The sequence below is a fragment of the Mobula birostris genome, chromosome 12, assembly GCF_030028105.1.
Source record: "Mobula birostris isolate sMobBir1 chromosome 12, sMobBir1.hap1, whole genome shotgun sequence".
NCBI lineage: Eukaryota > Metazoa > Chordata > Chondrichthyes > Myliobatiformes > Myliobatidae > Mobula > Mobula birostris.
The window spans coordinates 69,410,542-69,427,996 of NC_092381.1; the positions used below are offsets into that span (position 1 = coordinate 69,410,542).

At 38.5% G+C, this 17,455-nt stretch overlaps 1 protein-coding gene and 1 long non-coding RNA gene across 10 annotated transcripts in view; one reads left to right on the forward strand and one right to left on the reverse strand.

Moving 5' to 3' along the window:
- The window catches only part of axdnd1 (axonemal dynein light chain domain containing 1), a 164,437-nt gene that overhangs the window by 103,222 nt on the left and 43,760 nt on the right, over window positions 1–17,455 (forward strand). For all 9 annotated transcript variants that reach the window (XR_011888046.1, XR_011888045.1, XM_072274022.1 and 6 more), the window contains 4 exons: window positions 5,948–6,041; window positions 9,985–10,175; window positions 11,596–11,692; window positions 12,617–12,760. Coding sequence is in view for 7 of the 9 variants with exons in the window: in XM_072274022.1 (XP_072130123.1) it covers window positions 5,948–6,041; window positions 9,985–10,175; window positions 11,596–11,692; window positions 12,617–12,760 (526 nt within the window). In the remaining 2 variants the exon portion in view is untranslated. The remainder of the gene's footprint in view (window positions 1–5,947; window positions 6,042–9,984; window positions 10,176–11,595; window positions 11,693–12,616; window positions 12,761–17,455) is intronic.
- Window positions 1,387–10,552, reverse strand: LOC140206011 (uncharacterized). Its single transcript, XR_011888047.1, has 3 exons — window positions 10,480–10,552; window positions 7,993–8,142; window positions 1,387–1,512 (listed from the first exon to the last, which is right to left on the reverse strand). It is a non-coding gene; the product is annotated as an uncharacterized lncRNA (long non-coding RNA).

Sequence of the window (17,455 nt, forward strand, 5' to 3'; positions counted from 1 at the left end):
GGCCACTGGGAGATCCCGTTTTTTCTGGGGGATGGAACGTAGGTGTTTGAATGCTCTGTCCACCAGAAAAAGCGGGATCTCCCAGTGGCCACCCATTTTAATTCCACTTCCCATTCCCATTCCAATATGTCCATCCATAGTCTTTTAAGATGAGGCCACATTTAGTTTGGAGGAACTGCACTTTATATTCCATTTGGGTAGCCTCCAGCCTGATGGCATGAACATCGGTTTCAAAACTTTTGATAATGCCCCACAAACCACCCCCCTCACCATTTTCCATCCTCTTCTCCCCCTCTCACCTTATCTCCTTAACTGTCCATTGCCTCCCTCTGGTGCTCCCCCCACCTTTCTTTCTTCCATGGTCTTCTGTCTCTTTCACCAATCAACTTCTCAGCTCTTTAATTCATCCCTCCCCTTTCAGGTTTCACCTATCACCTTGTGTTTCTCTCTCTCTCGAGGAGATCTTTTGAAACCTTACTTTTAAAAATCATTTTGTTTTACTATGAATACTGTGAGTACAAGGGGTGCCAAAGGTACTAAAAAAGAAGACCCTCCTTCATCTTTGGAAGGTATAATGGATTTGCTTCGCTTTACTTCTTTGTACTGTTGGTTGAGAGGAATGGAGTCGTCGACACTAAGGTTTTCTTCTCTTCCATTTTTACGTTGTTAGAATTACCCAAGTCTTTTTAGTTTAGTTGACTAATTCTGTTTAGTTTAGTTTTTTTTTGGGGTGGGGTTTGTTTTTTTTTCTATTTTTTTCTTTTTCATGATTTTTCTCCAGTTTTTTTTTTGTTTGTTTTTTTTGTCCTGTATTATTCATTATTATCCTATGTGATTGGGAATTCTGTCAATTTATACTATTTGGTTTTATAATTACTCATTTTAAGTATAACAATGTATTTCCAATAATTTTGTATTATTGCTATGTTATGTTTTTATTTTATGAAACTAATAAAAAGATTGAAAAAGAAAGATTTGCTTTGAAAACACAGAAAATAGTCCTCCGACAAGTTTCAGCAGTAGTTCCAACAACTCATAGTAATAGTCATATTTTATTGATCCCGAGGGAAATTGGTTTTCGTTGCAGTTGCACCATAAATAATTAGATAGTAATGAAACCATAAATAATTAAATAGTAATATTTAAATTATGCCAGAAAATAAGTCCAGGACCAGCCTATTGGCTCAGGGTGTCTGACCCTCCAAGGGAGGAGTTGTAAAGTTTGTTGGCCACAGGCAGGAATGACTTCCTATGACACTCAGTGTTGCATCTCGGTGAATGAGTCTCTGGCTGAATGTACTCCTGTGCCCAACCAGTCCATTATGTAGTGGATGGGAGACATTGTCCAAGATGGCATGCAACTTGGACAGCATCCTCTTTTCAGATACCACCGTGAGAGAGTCCAGTTCCGTCCCCACGACATCACTGGCCTTACGAATGAGTTTGTCGATTCTGTTGGTGTCTGCTACTCTCAGCCTGCTGCCCCAGCACACAACAGCAAACATGATAGCACTGAAATTAAACAAATAGATGCAGAATTGGATTGTATTCAAAAAACCTTAACTGAACATGATAAACGAATAGAAGAGAATGAAGAAGCTCTGATGATTTTGGATGTGAAAATGGATGACCTACAAAAGCTTTGTGAAAAACAATCTAAGTCTAATGAAAAATTAAGACAGAAGATTATCAATTTAGAAAACAGAAGCAGAAGAAATAATCTATAAATTCTGGGTCTTGAAGAGTTAACGGAAGGTGAACAGCCTACTGAATCCCTTGCAAGCTTTTCAGCAAAATTATTTCCTAAAACCTTAATGTCTTTACCTATGATTGATTGAGCTCATAGATTGTTTGTGTCTGGACCACCTGAGCAAGACCAGATCAGTGATAACCTGTTTTCATGAATTTCAAACAAAGGATCATTTAATTCGTGAATCCCGTCGAAGAGGAATGATTGATTATAATGGTCAGAAGATCAGGATCGTCAAGGATTTTTCACCCGTGGTCATGAATGAGCGTACTAGGTTCAAAAAGGTTATGTCGGAACTTTTTAACAAAGTTTTCAAACCTTCTTTTCGCTATCATGCTTGGCTCAGAATTATACTGAAGGATGGCTCTAAGGAATGGTTCCATTCGAGTGAAGAAGCTCAGAAATTCTTAAAATCAGAAGATTGTCATGTTTCTGTGATATCATTCTGGAGGAACATTGTATCATTTCTTAATGCATGCATTACTAAATGACAATAAAAGAGGACTGCGTGTCCTCATAATCTAATTAATCTAATTAACTGTTCAGTACCTTTCTACATGAATAATTGCTTCTTTTACTTTTGGTAAACCTGTGTAATTAACTCTCCTTTTGAAACTAAATGCTTTACTTAGAGAACAAGATTTTAATGACTTAATATCTTGTGTGTTCGTATGGTTTGAATTTTGATAGGTTTTTTATTATTTTGTATTATACTTATTTTTCTTGAGGATTCTTCCTGTCAATAAGGCTTAGTTTGCGTATTTTTCATTTTATCATTTTAAAACTGTAATAATTAATCTACATGTGTTCTTGTTATGAGGGTTAAGTCTTTTTTCTTTGTCTACCATTTTGTCTAGATTGGAATGCAGTTAACCTTGAAACTAGTTAGGAGCTCGACCAGTAGGTTTTTTGGGAGGGTGACGTCATTAGATTTAGCTGTCGGCTTTCTTTTGGCCGGCTTTCTGACTTTGGGAGGAGGGTGGGGGGGGGATAAGTTTTTTTTTCTGGAAGCTGTTTTGGATTTTTAGCGAGATCTGTTGCTTGGTTACCACATTTCAAGGTTTATTGTTTGGTTTTAATATACATTCCAGTGGTTATTACTTTAACCTTTCTATTAAATAGTATTAAAAATGGATCAAACGATTAACTTACTTAGTCTTAACGTGAAAGTATTAAATCACCCTGTGAAATGGAATAAGATTTTTGCATATATTAAAAAACTTACGGTTCCAATTATTTTTCTACAAGAAACTGATGTACAAACGTATGTAATTGTGACAATTTACGCCTTTTCAGTAAATGGAGAGGACTCCATTTTCATTCCTCTTCAGGCAAGTCTAGGGGAGTTTTGATCTTTACAGATAATACAGTTCCCTTTGTCCAACATAATGTAGTGTCTGATATTAATGGGCATTTTGTCATAGTGTCAGGAAAAGTAGATGATAAGTTAATGGTATTTGCTAATCTGTATGCTCCGAATACAGATAACCCAGGATTCTTTGAGCATTTTTTTTTTCGTTTTTGCCAGATTCGAGCCTTTACTCATTGGTGATGGGAAGAGACTTTAATTGCTGGTTAGATCCATCTTTAGATCTGTCATCTTTTACACCAGCGACACTTAATAAATCAGCTTTGCTTATTCAATCTTTTCTAATGAAATGTGGTATTGTTGATGTATGGCATTTCTTATATCCACTAGACAGGGAGTATTCATTTTTTTCTCATGTCCACCATACATATTCCAGGATTGACTATTTTTTTATTGATAGCCACATGATCCCACTAGTTCGATCTTGTGAATATCAAGAGGTTGCTGTCTCAGATCATGCCCCTGTGCTTTTATCTTTAAATCTCCCTGGTCTTCCTCAAATAAACAGATCTTGGCGCTTTAATCTAACTTTGCTATCTGATAAGGATTGTTTAAAGTTTCTGGAGAGACAGATTATTCTTTTTTTTTGAAGAGAATACACCAGAAGAGATTTCTAGCCTTATTATATGGGATGCTTTTAAGGCCTATATTAGAGGACAAATTATTTAATATACTGCAAGTATCAAGAAAAAAGCTAATAAAGGGAGAATTGAGTTAGCTAATCAGTTGAAGGAATTAGACCAAAAATATGCCTTGGCTCCAGAACCTGCTTTATATAAAAGGTGTGTTGAAATTCAAACCAAATATGATCTTCTTGTAACTTATCCAATTGAAAGTCAACTCATAAAAGATAAAAGTCAATTTTATATTCATGGAGACAAAACAGGTAAATTACAGGCTAACCAATTAAAAACCTTTATAGCTAAGAGGTGAATTAAAGAAATTTGTAAAGCTAATGGTGATAGGACAACTGACCATTCAGAAATAAATGATATCTTTAGAGAATTCTATTCTAAACTTTATAGTTCTGACCCTCCTAAAGATAATACTAATATGAATAATTTTTTAGATCAATTAAACATTCCTACACTTACAGTTGGATCAACCTATTTCTCATGAGGAAATTGCCGAGGCTGTATGTTCATTGTACTCGGGGAAGGCTCTAGGTCCTGATGAATTTTCTGCAGAATTTTATAAGGCGTTTTCCTTACTGCTTATACCTCATTTATGTTCAGTTTTTTGGATTCCTTTAAGTTGGGTAAGTTGCTACAGTCTTTCTATGAAGTTTCTATTTCACTTATCCTTAAAAAGAATAAGAACCCAAATGAATGCTCTTCATACAGACCAATTTCCTTACTTAATGTTGATACTAAAATTCTATCCAAAGTTTTGGCCCGTAGAATTGAAAATATTTTACCATCTATCATGTCTGATGATCAGACTGGATTTATTAAAAATTGATATTCCTGCATTAATATTCGTCATTTATTAAATGTTATTTATTCTCCTTCTAAAGAGATATCAGACTGTGTGATATCTTTAGATGCTGAGAAACCTTTTGATCGGGTTGAATGGAATTATTTATTTAAAACCTTAGAAAAGTTTAATTTTGGGCCCGATTTTATTCAATGGATTAAATTACTTTATTTATCTCCCTCTGCTCAGGTTCTTAATAATTTTCAGAATTCCAACCTTTTTAAAATTCAACGTGGAACCAGACAAGGTTGTCCCTTGAGTCCTTTGCTCTTTGATTTGGCCTTAGAACCCTTAGCCATTGCTTTTCGAGAATCTAATGATATTATTGGTATTTTAAGGAGAGGTACTATCCATAAAGTTTCGCTTTATGCTGATGACCTATTGCTTTTTATTTCTAATGTCAAGACTTAGTTACCTCCTGTGCTTTCTTTACTCTCTTGCTTTAGCCAGTTTTCAGGATATAAACTGAATTTACATAAAAATTAACTTTTTCCTTTGAATAATTTGGTATCAATTAATACTAACCTTCCTTTTAAAATTGTAAGAAATCAAATTACTTATTTGGGTGTAATGATTATTCAGAATTATAAACAGCTACTTAAAGAAAATTTTCTTACCCTTCTGAATTATGTAAAAAGGGCACTATCAAACTGGTCGCCCCTCTCATTATTGTTGATTGGCCGAATTAACTCTATTAAAATGAATATTTTACATAAATTTATCTACCATTTTCAAGCCTTACCCATTTTTATTCCTAAATCCTTTTTTGACTCTCTTATTATATCTTTTTATATATGGAAAAATAAACATTCTTGACTAAACAAAGTTCATCTTCAAAAAGCTAAAAAGAATGGAGGTTTAGCTTTACCAAATTTTAGGTTTTACTACTGGGCAGTCAATATACGAAATTTTACGTTTTGGTCATATTATGTTAACCGTGAGGACTGTCCGATATGGGTTTCTTTAGAAGCTAACACTGTTAATAAATTTTCTATCATTTCTCTCCTTGGATCCCCCCTTCCTTTATCCTTAAGTAAATTAACTGATAATTTGGTAGTTAAACATACTTTGAGGATCTGGGTACAATTTAGAAAATATTTTGGTTTAATGGGATTTTCTCTTTCAAGTCCCATTTTTTCTAATTATTTTTTTAAACCCTTTATGACCAATCCAGATTTTAAAGAATGGGATAGATTGGGTATTACCTGCTTCCAGGATTTGTTTGTTCGAGGAAATCTCCTTTCGTTTGAGTAGTTGTCAGCTAAATATAGCTCACCAAAAACCCACTTTTTCCAATATCTACAAATTAGAGACTTTCTGCGTTCTCATTTATATTCATTTCCTAATTCCAGAGAACAGCTTGGAGAAGTGAATAAGACGATACAAGAATGGCTGTTGTCACTGTTTAAGATGATAAATCACGAGGATACCAAGCTGACGCAGCAGGTACTGATGGTACACTTCAAGAACAGCTGCAGACATGGTTCAACACTAGAAGTGCTACCATTAACCTTCCAGCCACAGTCCTCCATGTTCAGATTGAAAATCTGGCTCCAGAAGTATCAAAGAAAGAGAGACAATAGAACCTGGCCAGGTGTTGAGAGTTTGACTTCAGAGACATTTAAATATATAGTACTTACCATACAGAAACAGAATAGTAGGCACAATGCTTTCATCTCACTGCTTATGCTTCATGTGAGCTTACAATTGCCCTTTATCATCAAGCTGTTTTTCTCCTTGTGGGACATATTGCTGTGTTATAGGTGAAAAGTTGTTGCTGAAGATTTAAGTGCTATATTAGTTTTCCTTTAAATGCACCTGCCTTTGTCATAGCAACCAGCTCTGACTGCGGCAAACCCACATTATAATCACTCAGTCAGAAGGTTTCTTCTTAACATCCCACTGAAGTAAATAACAGTCTTTTTTGATTTATGGTCTTGGTCTGTTTTCCCTGCAAACAGCATTCTCAGAATAAAAATACAGTTGCTCGGAAATGTGTTAATGGTAAAACAAGGAGGATGCACACCAGGTCAGAGACACAAGGTTGGAAAAGTAACCTTCAGCGGGTCAAGCAGCATTTGTGGATGCAAAGTGATGGCCAATCTTGCAGGTCAAGACCCTCCATCAGCACTATTTGACATACTGAGTTCATTCAGTGTTTGTTTTAAGCTCCACATACGAGTTGTGATTGATAAGTTTGTGGCCAAAGGTAGAAGGAGATAAGTTATACAGCTCTCGTTACATGCACATGCAGTTCAACTCTTTGTTGAAAGTTTGAAGTTAATAACTCATCTCCTTCTACCTTAGGCCACGCACTTATCAATCACCCCTGATGAGTTATTAACTTCAAACTTTCTGCATAATCACTCAAAGAGTTGAACTGCATGTGCATGTAATGAGAGCTGTATAAGTCATCTCCTTCTACCGTAGGCCACAAACTTATCAATCATCCCTGCTGTGGACTCTTTCTGGAGGTACAAGATCCGTATGCTCCACGACCGCTGGACTAACTGTGTAAATGTAGGAGGGGACTATGTTGAAAAATAAATGTGCTAGGTTTTCTAAAATTGACTCCTTCTACCTTAGGTCACGAACTTATCAATCACCCCCCCGCCCCCCGTGAGTTTATTTCAGTGCTGTTCTCATGATTTTTCTGTGTGTAACCTGGGGAAGAATTCTAGGGCTCACCCAACTTTAAACAGCTTCAATCATTAACTTGTCCATATTCACACTCAGTAACTGCAGGCAATATTAGGGGTCCACAGCTCCATCTAACTAGAGCTAGTTCATTTCATGCCCACATCCTTAAAGAAGAGATGGTCACTGATTCCAGCCTTTGCTGGAACAAATTGCTCAAAGGCAAAAATATGGGCAAGGCATATTCATCCCTTTTCATCTATGCATATTTGTGTTCTTGGGAGCACAGAAAGCTACAAATGTCTGAAATGAAGCACTTGTGGAATGAAGTGTCCAGTGGGGGGATCTTGAGAAATATACTTGAGACCAGGTCCCAGTGCAGAAAAAACATTGAATGTAAGTTTGGTCAATGAGTGCATCGACAAAGACCTCTTGCCAACTACTGTGCAGCCTAACACTACTTCAACAACATACATATGTAAAACTCTGCACACATTTCTACCTGTGCAGATCTAGCAGACCCCTCACTCAGACACATTGTAGTACACATTTGCCTTGAATTTGCAGAAGGGAAGATACAATCACTGCTTGCTTGGATGGGAGGATTGGGAAAGGTGGAGGTGAGGCCGGGAGGCACGGTGGGAGGAGGGTACTGTATATCCTGGTGGTGTGATGTGGTGGAAGACGATTTTTTTAATGTGTGGAAAATAGAGATTCAACCCAATATGCACAAAAAGGCCAGAATGCTTGTGATCAATACCTGAAGTGTTGTTTGAACTGTCATTATAGCTGAAGAAGTTTGGCGATATAACAAGGTAGAAATTCATTCACAAACAGGAGAAAATCTGCAGATGCTGGAAATCCAAGCAACACATAAAACTCTGGAGGAACTCAGCAGTCCAGGCAGCATCTATGAAAAAAAAGTACCGTTGATATTTTAGGCTGAGACACGTTGGCAGGTCATTCTGGGTTTTGAGCATTAAATGAATAATGTACTGAGGTAAAATGATACAAAATTTTGAAACTGTTTAGTGCATACAAAGGAGGATAAAATTCTATCCTGTCAAGTCTTATAATCTAGAGAATTGGGGGAGAGGAAGATAAAACTGAACAGGAAGTATATAGTAGGATAAGAGGCAAAAGAAATAAAAAAATGAGATAAACTTTCTTCATAATTTATATAACCAAAGTGCATTTCTGCTGTCCTGTTAAATTACCAGGTGCCCCTCTACAGTGTTGAATTGGCTGCCAACAGATCTTTACTGAATGCTAGTATTCCAAATTTCTGTTTGATGGAATTAAAATTGGTGGCCACTGGGAGATCCCGTTTTTTCTGGGGGATGGAACGTAGGTGTTTGAATGCTCTGTCCACCAGAAAAAGCGGGATCTCCCAGTGGCCACCCATTTTACTTCCACTTCCCATTCCCATTCCAGTATGTCCATCCATAGGCTTTTATGATGAGGCCACATTTAGGTTGGAAGAACAACACTTTACATTCCATTTGGGTAGCCTCCAGCCTGATGGCATGAACATCGGTTTCAAAACTTTTGATAATGCCCCACAAACCACCCCCCTCACCATTTTCCATCCTCTTTTCCCCCTCTCACCTTATCTCCTTACCTGCCCATTGCCTCCCTCTGGTGCTCCCCCCACCTTTCTTTCTTCCATGGTCTTCTGTCTCTTTCACCAATCAACTTCTCAGCTCTTTAATTCATCCCTCCCCCTTCAGGTTTCACCTATCACCTTGTGTTTCTCTCTCCCCTCCGCATCTTTTAAATCTACTCCTCAGCTTTTTTTCCTCCAGTCCTGCTGAAGTGTTTCGGCCCGAAACGTTGACTGTGCTTTATTCCATAGATTCTGCCTGGCCTGCTGAGTTCCTCCAGCATCTTGTGTGTGTCACTTGGATTTCCAGCATCTGCAGATTTTCTCTTGTTTCAGTCAGTTAATTTGACTGTATTCTCAGGCAAATAAATTGCCTGTATTGTTTGCTCGCTATATTTTTTGTTTGATCTCTCATTATCTTCATTTAAATTTTCTGTAATTGGAAGAAATCATCAAAATGCAGTATCATCTGCGACTTGAAATTAGTTTTACTTCAATTTTAATGTAATTTTCTCTAATTATTTCCAATCAATCTGCTAAAGTACGCTAATTACGTTCTTCATGGAGGAACTAAATCCTTTTCCTATCCAGCTGTGAATTATGTCAAATATGCAGAATCATGGAATTATAGCATTAATTGGTGGTTTCTGCTGCATTTGTGATTTGGTGACTTAACATGGCCCTTTGCTATGCCATATGCATCAGGATTCATTCATGTCATGCCAAATCATTGTCAATTCCCGTGATTTTAATTCATGCCTGAAGGCCATATCAGCCACATTTTTGAGTTAGTGAGGATTTTGGTAACAGCACCGGTGATGTACTGTATAATGCACAATATATTTTCAAGGCCAAAGATTTCTGAGTATATATGTCCGATTTTGATATTTTTGTACATTACAATGGATACTCTTTTGCTTGGAAAATTTAATTTCAAGAGTTTGCCTATTGCTTAAAAACTCTGAATGGATTGTCTGCACTAGTGTTCAGTCTTGCACATCTTCTGCTTTTTAAATTTTGTTTGTTTTGGGAATATTTTAAATAAATACAGTATAACAAAGTTGTTAAATATATGATGGAGAAGTATGATAACAAGAAACTGGGAAAAAATTAAATATATTTTTTATTTTTTATTTCCTGATCTTCCAGGTTGCCATCATTCAGAGTGCCATGAGCCATTTGCTAGTGGACATTTTGCTTCATCTTGTACATGATACAGAAGAGAAAACCAAGAAAGTATACTTCAGATACCTGCCTGGACCAAATACAATTGACATGCTGGAGGAGAAAGCACTGATAGTGGCTACTCAGCTGAATATATTATCAACACAAATGTATCGGTAATAACAAAGTTGGCTGAATTACCAGAATAATGGTGTTCAGAGATAGTGAGGCATTACTAACATCTATCCACTTTTAGTTTTATAGAAAAATACTTATTAATATATAATGGAATGTAATGGAAAAAGATGGCATACTCTTTATATGCAGCCAGCTGGAGCTCCGTTTTTCTAAGTACCTACAGTCCACAACGTATATTTGAAGCTAACATACTGTGGTGTTGTTGAAAACACTGCAGCCAAGTTGTACACAGTCAAGTCTGAGAAACAGCAAAGACATGAGTAAAAAGATTATTTAACTTACCTTGTGGTGAGGAATAAATTTTGATGAGGACACAGGGAAAACACTTCAGCACTTTAAGTAGCACCTTGGAATCTTTTATAGGCAATTGGGAGGATAATGTCGAGTTACTGTACTTTTTACCATCGTACCTGAAAGCTGGGATAATACACGATGAAGAACTTTCTTAATGCTGCAAAGCAGTGAGTTTCAGGCTTATGCTAAAGAATTATGGAGTGGGTACCATCAAAGTTAAATGTACTGTTAATTAATTTAATATGTATAAATCTGCATTGATACTGAAAGCGTGTGGGCATGTGGCCAAGTGGTTAGGGCATTGGACTAGCGACCTGAAGGTCGTGAGTTTGAGCCCCATCTGAGGGAACGTGTTGTGTCCTTGAGCAAGGCACTTAATCACACATTGCTCTGCAACGACACTGGTGCCAAACTGTATGGGTCCTAATGCCCTTCCCTTGGACAACATCGGTGTCGTGGAGAGGGGAGACTTGCAGCATGGGCAACTGCTGGTCTTCCATACAACCTTGGCCAAGCCTGCGCCCTGGAGAGTGAAGACTTTCCAGGCGCAGATCCATGGTCTCGCAAGACTAACGGATGCTTTTAGTCTACTTACTGAAAGTCCTGTGTCCTAATTTCTCTTTCTCCTTTCTCTTATTTTTTCTTTCTTTCTTCTGGTACTTTCTCTTTCCATTTCTCACTTTCTTTCACCTTTCCTTTTTTCACTTTCTCTCATTCTCTCTTTCACTCTTTTTCTCTCTTCCTCTTTCTCATGAACTGAATAATCCAGAGCAGAAGTAGACTACATGGTCCCTGGACTCTACAGTCTAATACTCATGGCACTTAACCTCCCTACAGACTTGTCTAAACTCAGTTTTGAATACATTTATTGAGTCATTCAAAGACTCTCAACCCTCTGAGCAAAGGAATTCCCCCTCTTTTCCATTGTAAATTTTATTCTTTTATTTGAAATTTGAGACAATGAGATAAATTGCAGGAACAGTTTTTCTGACAGAGAATAAACATTGAAATTGGAATTTTTAGACTTTTGTTGCTGTGTTTCACTTGTGCATCAGTTCTTAATGCTTTTTACCTATTCTGTACCTGCTGTGTTTATTCTTACAGCTGGTGCAAGGATATAGTGGAGGCAATGGTGAAGCTGCAGAAAGCAGCCCATGCCCATAATCCTGATGATGAACTCAAGGAGCTTGAAAAACTGAAGGTAATGCTTGCAATTGTAGACATAGGTGACAACAGTTAGTCAAGTTAATGGTAGCATACCTAATAGGAGACCAGTTATAGAAATGTAGAAAACCTACAGCACAATACAGACCCTTTGGCCCACAATGCTGTGCCGAACATGTACTTACTTTAGAAATTACCGAGGGTTACCCGTAGCCCTCTATCTTTCGAAGCTCCGTGTACCTATCCAAGAGTCTCTTAAGAGACCCTATTGTATCCTCCTCCACCACTGCGCCAGCATCCCATTCTACACACTCACCACTCTCTGTGTAAAAAAACTGACCCCTGACATTTCCCCTGTACCTACTTAGTCATACTTTATTGATCCCGGGGGAAACTAGTTTTCATTACAGTTGCACCATAAATAATTAAATAGTAATAAAACCATAAGTAGTTAAATAGTAATACTTCCAAGTACCTTAAAACTGTGCCCCCTCATGTTAGCCATTTCAGCCCTGGGAAAAAGCCTCTGACTATCCACAAGATCAATGTCACTCATCATTTTATACACTGCTATCAGGTCACCTCTTAACCTCCGTCGCTCCAAGGAGAAAAGGCCAAGTTTACTCAACCTATTCTCATAAGGCATGCTCCCCAATCCAGGCAACATCCTTGTAAATCTCCTCTGCACCTTTTCTATAGTTTCCACATCCTTTCTGTAGTGAGGTGACCAGAACTGAGCACAGTACTCCAAGTGGGGTCTGTCAAGGGTCCTATATAGCTGTAACATTACCTCTCGGCTCTTGAACTCAAATCTGATGATATTTGATTTTTTTTGTCATTTTAAGGATCTTGTGAATATTACTGTGTAATTTTCCTCTCTGTAATTAACTCACATGAGGGTCAATTCACAAAATTGAACAGTTTTGCTACATGATCATTTTGAATTCCTTATTTTTCCAAGTCCGAGTCTTCTGAGTGGATAGACGTTTGTGAGACTCTGCTTTCAGGAATTCAAGCACATCCAGTCCACTTGTTGTCATCCAGAAGTGAAGAGGTACAATCACACATCAATATGACTCGTGGTCTATGCACTGCATGCTTACAGGTAGGATTGGCTGTTGTAGATAAGTATGCTTTCCTGGCCTCTGGTGCATATGCTGACCCGATGGCTACAGTCACCTACTCTGACATCTCTCATTGCTAAATAATGGTGATTGATCCTGTGCCGGTTATGAAAGCCCGACTTACAGACACTTGTACAGAAGATCAAGTGTCTGGGAGTTCAGCAAGATAGAGATGGATTTGACAGTCATTGCAGTGTTGCAGGCTACTCCTGCTGGGTGGGAACAGGGCATTTTCACCAGTCCACTCAAACTTTGTTATGAAAACTATTTATTCTTGTGCTCCTCCATTTCAATATTTGTCTAGCTTTCAGTGAATTGCAGAAATGGTAAAGTATGTTTCGCTGGTATCATGCATTTTCTTCAGACTTTTCTCCCTCAAAGGTAGACAGGATTTTGCTTGTTGAATATAATTGTTACCTTTCTTTCTAAAAATTATGAATGCCTTTCTTTCTTTCATTATGAATTTATATACAGGAAAGTTTTTTACCTCTGACCCTCCCTAAACAATAGTTTTTTGAGGTACCAGTGGTGCTATAACCTGGGCCCAGCGGCACTCTTATATTCAAGTAAGGAAGAAAGCTGTGCTGTGGTTCTTGCCAGAATGCAAACTAACAGTCCAGAGAGCAAGTTATTGGTGGCTTGATTTTGCTTGATGCTTTCTTCTCGTACTTTCTGCTGATTGGTGGATGTTTGTAGTCATGATTGTCTGGATTAGATTTGTCCTGCTGCTTCAAGAGCCGGGCCACTTCCGGAATATTTGTGTTCCGTAGCTGTATTGAATGGGGTGGAGTGGGAGAGGGCACGAGGCAAGAGGAAGGAATAGAAATGAATGTGGGGTGAAGGGAAGGCAAGAGTTTTGTTGTGTGGAGTCCTTTGTTTGCAGCCACATATTGCATTCATGTGTGAGGTCTTCCTCTAGTTGGGGGTGAACCTGTCCAGGGAGCATCCTCCTTTTAATTATCTAGACAGCTCAAACCACTCATTGATTAGGGCTGCAAAAAATTCCTCTAATTTGTTCACTGTGGCCCCTACAACTCAGAGCATTCCACATTTGGCATGTGTGTGTTCCTGTGACATAGCTATTGTTTTCTGAGGTGTTCCTGGTGATGAAAGTGAAATATCCATTCAATGCAGGCTGAGTTTAGACCAGATGCTAATGGCCATGTTATAGAATTGTCAGGCCATCCATAACAATTTTAGGAAACACAGCTATGATCTTATTGACAGGAGACACAGGCTTCAGAGATCCAGCAACCTTCTCCTACTCCTAATTCATATGTTAGTATGTTTTTTTTGCATGTGGAAACAATGCTATTGTTTATTGCCCATCCTGAATTATAATTGACCAGGTGGTTCTGGAGTAGGTACACAAAACTACTCAGTTAGGTGTTCCAGGGTTTAGATCTAGTGATTATGGAGGAACAAGGTAATATTTCAAATCCGTTTAGTGTGTAAGTCAGAAGGATAGCTGCAGGTGAAGGTATTCCCTTATACTGACGATCTTGTCCTTCTTGACTGTAGAGGTCACAGGGTTTGGGAACTGAGTGAGCACCTTGTGAATGCTACACACTGCTCCCACAGTACATACTGTGATGGAGGGAATGATTGTTTATGGTGCTGGATGATTTTCCAATCAAATGAGCTGCTTTGTCATACAAACCCCATTTTCAGAAAAGTTGGGATATTTTCCAAAATGCAATAAAAACAAAAATCTGTGATATGTTAATTCACGTGAACTTTTTTTAACTGACAAAAGTACAAAGGAAAGATTTTCAATAGTTTTACTGACCAACTTGATTGTATTTTGTAAACATACACAAATTTAGAATTTGATGGCTACAACACACTCAACAAAAGTTGGGACAGAGGCATGTTTACCATTGTGTTACATCACCTTTCCTTTTAATAACACTTTTTAATCGTTTTGGAACTGAGGATACTAATTGTAGTAGATTTGCAATTGGAAATTTTGTCCATTCTTGCTTAATATAAGACTTCAGCTGCTCAACAGTCCGTAGTCTCCGTCGTCTGATACTCCTCTTCATGATGCGCCATACATTTTCAATAGGAGATAGATCTGGTCTGGCAACAGGCCAGTCAAGTACATGCACTCTGTGTCTACAAAGCCACGCTGTTGTAGCCCATGCAGAATGTGGTCTGGCATTGTCCTGCTGAAATAAGCATGGAAGTCCCAGGAAGAGACGTCGCCTTGATTTCAATATATGTCTCTCTAAAATCCTAATATATGCCTCAGAATCAATGGTACCTTCATGTCATGGGCACTGATGCACCCCTATACCATCACAGCTGCTGGCTTTTGCACCTTTCGCTGATAACAATCTGGATGGTCGTTTTCATCTTTGGCATGGAGAACCTGACGCCCATTTTTTCTGAAAACTAGCTGAAATGTGGACTCATCTGATCACAGCACATGGTTCCACAGTCTTTCAGTCTATCTGAGATGAGCTCGGGCCCAGAGAACTCGCCAGCATTTCTGCATAGAGTTGATGTGTGGCTTCCTCCTTGCGTAACACAGTTTCAAATTGCATTTCTGGATGCAGCGACGGACTGTGTTGAGTGACAATGGTTTTCTGAAGTACTCCCGAGCCCAGGTGGCTATAGTTGTCACAGTAGTATAATGGTTTCTTAGGCAGTGCCGCCTGAGGGCTCGAAGATCACGCGCATTGAATAGTGGTTTCCGACCTTGCCCTTTACGCACTGAGATGTCTCTGAATTCTCTGACTCTTTTCACAATATTATGTACTGTAGATGTTGAAAGACCTAAATTCTCTGCAATGTGGAGTCTTCCAAACCGGTGTTATTTGAATATTCTGTGCACTTTTCAATCTTACTTTAACTCTGTCCCAACTTTTGTTGGGGGTGTTGCAGCCATCAAATTCTAAATTTGTGTATATTTACAAAATACAATTAAGTTGGTCAGTAAAACTATTGAAAATCTTTTCTTTGTACTTTTGTCAGTTAAATAAAGGTTCACGTGAATTAACATATCACAGATTTTTGTTTTTATTGCATTTTGGAAAATATCCCAACTTTTCTGGAAATGGGGTTTGTAGACAATGTCAGTCTTCTTGATTGTTACTGAAGTTTCACTCATCCAATTCATGTAGATAGTGGAAAGATTTTGTGATGCCATATTTTTGAATGGTCTATGAACACTACCTCAATATTCCTCCTTTGCCTGTCTATTTATCTATTGTAACTTACAGTAATTTTGTCTTTCACTGTACAGTACTTCTGTCACAAAACAACAAATTTCACAACTATATCAGTGACAATAATCCTGACTCTGACTCTGATTCTGATTCTGCATTAACCAGCACATGATATGTAGCCTCTGTCTTGCTCGTGAGCAATAATATATTATAGTGGCTAGTTTAGTTGAAGATGTCCTTGATCGTGGGAATAGTTGTGCCCCTGATGGAGCTAGCTCAGTCTATAATCCTCTGCAGCCTCTTTCAGTTCTATGCAGTGGATCCACCATATCAGGCTGTGATGCAGCCAGTCCAAATTCTCTCCACAGCACACCTGTAGAACTTGGATAGAATCTTTAATGACATATCATATCTCCTCAAACTCCTAATCAAGTAGAGCACCTGACCTGCCGTCTACGTGATTGACTCAATGTGTTAGACCCAGGATAGATCCTCTGAGATGCCGATGTCGAGAAACTTTCCCTTCCACTGTTGACCATTCTGTGAGAACAGGTCCCCTTTCTGAAGTCCACCATCAGTTTCCTAGTCTTGCTGATGTTGATAGTGAGGCTGTTGTTGTGACAACACTCAACTAACTGGTCAAATACAAAAATAGAAAGTTTAATTGCATTTAATCCAAGATGCCAATTCATTTATTTGAAAACATCTTGATATTTGTAATATTATCATAGATTCTATTGCAAATACAGAGAATTCTGCAGATGCTGGAAATCCAGAGCAACACACTAAAATGCTGGGAGGAACTTAGCAGGTCAGGCAGAATCTATGGAAATGAATAAACAATTGACATTTTGGGCCAAGACCCTTCATTAGGACTGGAAAAGGGGAAAGAAGTCAGAATAAGAAGGTGAAGGAAGGGAAGGAGTATAAGCTAGAAGGTAATAGGTGAGGCCAGCTGGGTGGGGGTGGGGTGATGATTCAAGAAGCTTGGAGGTATTAGGTGGAAATGGTAAAGGGCTGAAGGAGGAATCTGATAGTAGAGGAGAGTAGACCATGGGAGAAAGGAAAGAGGGAGGAACATCAGGGAGAGGTGATAGGCAGGTGAGAAGAGAAAAGGTAAAGGAGGGCAGAGTGGGGAATTGAAGAAGAGGGAAGGGGAGGGGGAAAGTTACCAGAAGTTGGAGAAATCGGTGTTCCTGCCATCAGGTTGGAGGCTACCTAGATGGAATATGAGGTGTTGCTCCTCCAACCTGAGAATGGCCTTATCGTGGTAGTTGAGGAGGCCATGGACTGACATGTTGGAATGGGATTGGGGAATGGAATTAAAATAGTTGACTGCCAGGAAATCCTGTTTGCTGCGGACAGACAAAGCTGCTCGATAAATAGGTAAACATTAGGTCTCAGCAACGTAGAGGAGGCTGTATCAGGAACACCGGATACAATAGATTCACAGGTGGAGTGTTTCCTCATCTGGAAGGACTAAATAGAGAAGGTGAATGGGCA